We start from the raw sequence: 7322 nt of genomic DNA, 5'->3' as shown, positions 1-7322 counted from the left end.
CGCTTATATTATAAATATTGCGTTTTAGGAACAGAAAAATGATACGGACTCGAAGTATTCGTTTCCTAAAAATGATTATTCTTTTGGAAATGATGATTTTGAACCAATCGATTGGGCAGCTGCAAATCGTAACGCTGTAAATATTAAATAATGAAAACTACAGAAATATGTTTTAAATATTTAATTTCTAATATTAATATTGTTCATATGTTAATATTATATATTTATTAACAGGAAGAATCTCGTAAAGCGCGATGGGCAAATGCTCCAAAACTGACAAAAGATTTTTATCGTGAAGAGTCAGAAGTTGCTAATATGACGATGAAGGATGTGAATGAGTTGCGTCTTTCTAACAATAACATTACCGTTTCTCGACTCATAACAAGTAAAGATGAAAAGTTTGATGACATTCCTAATCCAGTTTGGAAATTCAAGCAATGTTTTAAAGATTATCCTGATCTTCTGGAAGAGATTAATAAACAGAACTTTACTGAACCCTCTCCAATACAGAAGCAAGCATGGCCTATATTATTAAAAGGAGAAGATTTGATAGGTATAGCCCAAACAGGCACAGGTAAAACCTTAGCATTTTTGCTTCCAGCTCTGATTCATACTGATGGTCAACCGAAACCTCGCAACGGTCCGAACATATTAGTACTGGCACCAACGCGAGAATTAGCACTACAAATAGAAAAAGAAGTAAACAAATACTCGTTCCGTGGAATGAAAGCGTAAGTTGGGAAAAAATTAACTGATACGTACTATGAAAATAAATTTGTGATTTTATATAGTGTATGTATTTATGGTGGCGGTAGTCGACGTGATCAAATTAATGATTTTCAAAAAGGTGCTGAATGCATTATTTGCACACCTGGACGACTCAATGACTTAGTTCAAGCTAAAGTTATTGATGTTACAACCATAACATATTTAATATTGGATGAAGCAGACCGTATGCTGGATTTGGGTTTCGAACCACAGATTCGTAAAATTTTACTTGATATACGTCCTGATCGACAGACCGTTATGACTAGTGCTACATGGCCTGCAGGTGTTAGAAGACTCGCAGAAAGTTATATGAAGGACCCTATACAAGTGTATGTTGGTTCGCTCGATTTAACAGCAACACATACAGTAAAACAAGTTATTGAATTCGTAGAAGAAGACCAGAAATTTAATGTGGTAAAATGACTAATAAACTTAGGTATTCTAAACGCAGTTAATTTTATTTGTTCAAGGTCTTAAGATTTTTAAAACGATTAATGGGAAGTGATAAGGTTATTATTTTCTGTGGTAAGCGAACTCGTGCTGACGATTTATCCAGTGAACTTTGTTTGGAAGGCCTTTCAACACAATGTATACATGGATCACGTGATCAGGTTACTAATATATATATTACCTATTGTTACGGATATATACTCCAAAAAAAATTTTTACATGAAATTATATAATACAAATATTTTCCAGGCCGATCGAGAACAAGCAATTGCTGATATATCGTCAGGTGATATACAGGTGTTAGTAGCTACAGATGTGGCTTCAAGAGGCTTAGATATTGATGATATAACGTAATTGCTTAGTAATATTTATTATAGAAAAAGTTTAAAATGTTTTTTTTTTTAGGCATGTTATTAATTTCGATTTTCCACGTAATATTGAAGAGTATGTTCATCGTGTTGGTAGAACTGGACGCGCTGGGCGATCCGGCACTTCCATAAGTTATATAACACGCTCAGATTGGGGTATTGCAAAGGATCTCATTCGTATTTTAGAAGAAGCTGGTCAAGAAGTTCCAGAAGAACTACATAGAATGTCCAACCGTTTTGACGAGATGAAAGAAAGACGTGGTACAGATTTTAAAAGGGGTGGTCGTTTTAATCGCCGTTACTAAATAATACTTTTTTAAACATAGTACGAATAATCACTATTAAGATTAACATGGTAACAGCGCACCTTGAAAACAACATTGCATTTTGTTTTTCACATTGCAGAGGTAACATGTTATTCGATAAACAAAATCGTAAATAACCCTGTTTGATTCGAACCGATGAGTGTTATACTTAAAAGAACGTTGATCGTTAAAATTGAAAATTAATTAACAAACTATTTCTAATGTTATTAGTATAGTAATGTACAATAAGAAAAATCTGAAATAAAATTAATTAAAAATGTGTATTATTTAAATTTAAATACAAAATTACATTTTAGAATAAGGTTTTAAATAAGAAATATTTAAAATATGTTTTTTATACAGTGAACTTTGTTAATTTAATAAATTTAATCAATTACAACTTTATGATGATTCTATTGTGTTCTTACTTTTTCGTTTGTGAAAGTTTTAACTTTTTCCTGAAAATAAGATATTTTATTTGAAATTTTTTTAAGATGGAGATTAATTATTTGTACAGGCAATGATGTGAGTTAAATATTGTAATCGCTATATACGATTTTTAATCAGAGGCTGATAAAGTCGATTAAATTTCTGTATTAGTAAGTTTTCTAGTTGTTTCATTTAAAATGAATTTTAATAGGATTCAGTTTTAATAGGATTCATAAATGTATTGGATGAGGTATAAAATGAACTTAATATAAAATATATATTTTTTTCACATTATACATTTTTAATTTGAATGTTATTTTAAACAGACAATTGATAGACAATTGATCACTGCTCAAGTATAGTACTGTAGTCAAGTCAAGGTCAAGTCAAGCCAATGAATGCCATTATACTAACTTGAAATCTTTACTATCACTTCGAATGATCATTTCTCACTAAGCCATAGATAAGACCTCCTAAGAAATCAATTCATCTGATCAGTTCATAAAATTATTAACAATGTCAACATAGCGATGGCGCGAGGACCGTTATCGATGTCATTTGAAATAAATCTTTAATTTAATAAATTTAAATAATAAACGTCATTTAATTTAATAAAATTTGTTAAAGTTGTATACATATTTATATAATCTTATATGAAATATTTAATAAAAGTAGCTATACGCAGATACTTGTTTCCATGGCTGTCTGATTGAATGGAAAAGAAAGCAATGAGAAAGCACGCTTTCCATATATTGATAAATTTTATCAATAATTTTATTGTATTATTCCATTGCGAGTGTAGATATATATTGTTCGATTTGTGGACTATAGAACAAGTAACATATAGTTGTTCATGTGGAAGATTATCTGTGTTGAGAGTTGAACCACAGTATCCTAAATAATGAACTAAGCTCACTTTAGATGGTGATTGCAGACGCCAATAGAATTGTGAATTGCAATCTTTTGAATTGAAATGGAATATCCGTTAGAATTATTGGATTGCGGAGATTAAAGACATCTTTACTTTTGAGAGAGGTCTGTAATATTTGTATGATTAATATAATATTGTTATATATGATAACTGATACTACGATTTTCAATCACAGTAAATGGGGTAGAATCGATTACGGTTAGAGTGAATTAAAAAATTCTGTTTGATATTTAATCTGTTTGTATGATTTCTTATTTACATGTCGGTTGCTAATTAACAGAATTTCAAAGTGAATTGAGTAGCTCTTCAAAATGATGTAGCATTTATCATTATCATTTTGGAATGAAATTATTTCTCAATATTTTATAACACTCGCGACAAAAGATTGGCCATTGAGAAATCAATAGACACAAAAGGGAAAACCAAACGATATATTTTGAATAAATCACCGCCTATTGCACAAAAAATATAAAAAATCATTAACATAATTATTAATATAATGAACTCAAAAACAATCCGAGCTACTCTGACGAAATAGATCTTTAATTTTGAGATCTCTAGTTGCCTCTTTCTCTGCAAATTTAGCAGATTTTTCATTTACGTTGGTATCAGGTACAGGCACAGGGTTTTGACGACGTATTCCAGACGTAAGTGCTTCCAAAATTTCTTAAGAGATCACATTTTTGTTTCTTTCCACGACTGATCTCTGTTTGACATTAGTATGACATTTTTAATGTTGTACCTTTTGCAGCTCTTACTTGCATTATAAAAGACATGTTTGTCGTTTTCTTCACTGTTAAGCAAAACACGATCAGAAATACGGCTGGGTCGTTAATCGAGGTTACTGTTGTACGAAGTAGCTGTTAATCGAGTTATTAGTGTATAGGTTCTTCTGAGACGCTCTTCTCAGAATGCTAATCGGTACATTGTTCTTATCAATGTAACCGTAATTTTATGAATTGAATTTGATATGATTATATGAATTTGATATGAATATGTCAGAACATTGTAAACTTTTATAATTTAACACATGTAGTATGAAAATAGTATGTGGGCTTACCTATTAAATAGTGTGCTAATCCGATTTATCCCCTTGTGAAATTCATTTGTGTCCAAAAAGTCTAAACCAAATTAATATAGTTACATCACGCAAATTTGAGTATGGGCTGCCAAATGTATTTATATTAATTTTGAAAGAACGACACAAGTTTTCTTGTTCATTGGTTACTTTTGCAAGAGACGAGTCGGTGGTCGGATCGTTTTTTTAGCGGCTTGTGTTTTTTCAATTGGATTTGGTTTTAAGGCTGGTATGTATCTTCCTCCAAAAAATTCGTGTTTCGTGATTCATGATTCGTGATTCGTGATACTTGATACGTGTTTCATGACTTCAGTTCGAATATATGTTCAACTTTTTTCAATTAATTCTGGAACTTGTTAAAAATATTTTATAGTATTAAGAATTTTTGATTTGTTTTCGCAACCGACAAGAACTTGAAACAGCCGCCAATTTTGCTTGTTCCAAGAAATAACTGCAAATATAATGCACATATTAAACAAAAAGTTTTAAAGAAATCATTGTTTCTTTATTTAAAGAATTTTAAAACTATAATTAAAAAACAAAAATTAACTATAAAAAAAAATCACTGCAATTCACATATATTTAAGGTTATGTGACGTATTTGCAAAAAAAATCTCCATTTGAAATATTTATATAAGAATCATTGCGTGATGAGACTTAAGAAGGCGGCGGCAGTATTATTTTCGACATACTTTAAACATAAGAGTGCAATTGCTTTATTCCCTAATAATCAATGTTAAACATATTTTTAATTCTAATAGTCAATTTTAAATACCGTTTCATATCTTATGATTGAGGAGTTCGTAAAAGCGGTCGCGATTTGAATGTTTGAAATTTGGTTCGTTTTATAGAAAACGGAATAATCAGGTATTCCTTTATTTAGATTTTGCTTACTTCAAAATGGATACTTTTGGAACTGGTGCAACTCAATCTGAAAGGAACGAGTGTGGAGTTTTAAACTCAAACTTAAATCATTTTGATGATTTTATGGAGAAATTTCCTGCAGACCCTGCTTACATTGGTGCCATAATTGGTCGTGGCGGTTGTAAAATTAAAGAAATTAGAACAAACTTCAACGTTTATATACATATAAACAATGACACCAAGGAAATTTCTGTCAAGGGTCGTAATAGAAAAAATGTTGACGATGCAGTCAAATATATTCGTGATATTATGTCTGGTCAAGAAAATAGAAATTTTTCATTTCCAAATCACGAAGTCTCGCACAATCCCAAAGTTGTATTAAAAGAAAATACAATGAATCGTTTTAATGCTTCTTCCGAAAATGACAATATTCAGGTTGCAGCTCCAAAATCTGTAAGTATAAATTAAAAAGAAGGAGAATATGGATATATATTAATATAATATCTCATAACAAAATTGATTTAGGGAGAAAGTGGTGGAATTAGATTAAATGCGCCTACGAAAAATGTATATAATGGTGGCGCCGAAAACCATGTAGTATTGCAGCCTATCGATTGGGAAACTTTGAATAGAAAAGTTGTAAGAAAAATTTTTAAAATCTACATATTAAGTTATCGATTTACCATATTTATTTTGCTCACATGAGGCATTTTTGATTACAGGAAGAACATCGTAGGTTACACTGGGCGCATCTGCCAGACTTGAGAAAAAATTTTTATGAAGAAGTAGAGGAAGTCGCTATTAAGACAGAAGAAGAAGTGAATGAAATGCGTTATTTAAACAATAATATAAGTGTTTCCCGTTTGGTGACAAATGAAGATCAAATGTGTTCTGATATACCGAAACCAATTTGGAAATTTCAACATTGTTTCAAAGATTATCCTGATATCCTTGATGAGTTAAAGAAACAAAATTTTAATGAACCATCACCAATACAGAAGCAAGCATGGCCTATATTATTGAGAGGCGAGGATATGATAGGTATAGCCCAAACAGGGACTGGAAAAACTTTAGCATTTCTGCTTCCTGCTTTGATTCATACTGATGGACAGACTACACCACGTGAGAAACGTAATGGTCCAAATATATTAATTTTAGCGCCAACGCGAGAATTAGCATTACAAATAGCAAAAGAAGTTAACAAGTACTCGTTCCGTGGAATAAAAGCGTAAGTTAGGAAATAGTTAAACCATAGTTTAAAATGAATGAAGAAAAAAATTATTCAATGAAGAAATTCTTATTCAGTGTATGCATTTATGGTGGTGGGAATCGTCGTGACCAAATTAGTGTTTTCAAAGAAGGAGCTGAATGCGTTATTTGTACTCCTGGACGTCTTAATGATTTGGTTCAAGCTAAAGTTATAGACATTACATCAGTTACATATTTAATACTAGACGAAGCGGATCGTATGCTGGATATGGGTTTCGAGCCACAGATCCGAAAAATTCTACTCGACATACGTCCTGACAGGCAGACCGTCATGACTAGTGCCACCTGGCCACCAAGTGTTGGTAGATTGGCCGAAAGTTATATGAACAATCCTATTCAAGTGTGTGTTGGTTCGCTTGATTTAACTGCCACTCATACTGTGAGTCAAAATGTAGAACTCTTGGAGGATGCGGACAAATTTAATACGGTAATATTATTTGAAAACTTAAATAAGAAGAATTATGAAGAACAATGTATTTATTCTTGTTGCAGGTCCTTGCATTTTTAAAAAACCTTAAATCAACCGATAAGGTTATTATCTTCTGTTCTAAGCGAGCTCGTGCTGACGATTTGTCCAGTGATTTATCTCTAAAAGGCCTGTCAACACAATGTATACATGGTTCTCGTGATCAGGTACATAATGCATTAACTTAATTAGAGTAATCTCAGTCTCAGAACATAAAATTTATAAACTTATAAACTTAAAAAAATTGTCTTTAGACCGATCGAGAACAAGCACTGGCTGATATAGCGTCAGGTGATATACAGGTTTTGATAGCGACAGATGTTGCTTCAAGAGGTTTAGATATTGAGGATATTACGTAAGTGCTTAGTAGTATTTGAAACCGAATTTGTTGTAT

General features: G+C 31.6%; 2 protein-coding genes across 2 annotated transcripts; both read left to right on the top strand.

Moving 5' to 3' along the window:
• Window positions 1-28: 28 nt before the first annotated feature.
• On the top strand, window positions 29-2142 carry LOC119664614 (probable ATP-dependent RNA helicase DDX43; the record flags this gene model as incomplete). The annotated part of the gene is made up of 6 exons (XM_038074073.1): window positions 29-136; window positions 235-731; window positions 792-1182; window positions 1239-1379; window positions 1468-1568; window positions 1624-2142. Coding segments are annotated over 6 exons (1506 nt in total), but the record flags the coding sequence as incomplete, so codon positions are not given.
• Window positions 2143-4410: 2268 nt separating this feature from the next.
• Window positions 4411-7311, top strand: LOC119664615 (probable ATP-dependent RNA helicase DDX43). Its single transcript, XM_038074074.1, has 7 exons — window positions 4411-4558; window positions 5213-5646; window positions 5719-5832; window positions 5916-6421; window positions 6499-6889; window positions 6955-7095; window positions 7183-7311. The coding sequence occupies exons 2-7, from the start codon at window positions 5230-5232 to the stop codon at window positions 7285-7287; spliced, it is 1674 nt and encodes a 557-aa protein (XP_037930002.1). The 5' UTR covers window positions 4411-4558; window positions 5213-5229; the 3' UTR covers window positions 7288-7311.
• The last annotated feature ends 11 nt before the right edge of the window (window positions 7312-7322 follow it).

Source organism: Teleopsis dalmanni, unplaced genomic scaffold, assembly GCF_002237135.1.
Source record: "Teleopsis dalmanni isolate 2A unplaced genomic scaffold, ASM223713v2 unscaffolded_contig_2288, whole genome shotgun sequence".
Classification (NCBI taxonomy): Eukaryota; Metazoa; Arthropoda; class Insecta; order Diptera; family Diopsidae; genus Teleopsis; species Teleopsis dalmanni.
The sequence above is the reverse complement of the archived record's forward strand: the minus strand, read 5'-3'. Positions and strand labels throughout refer to the sequence as shown.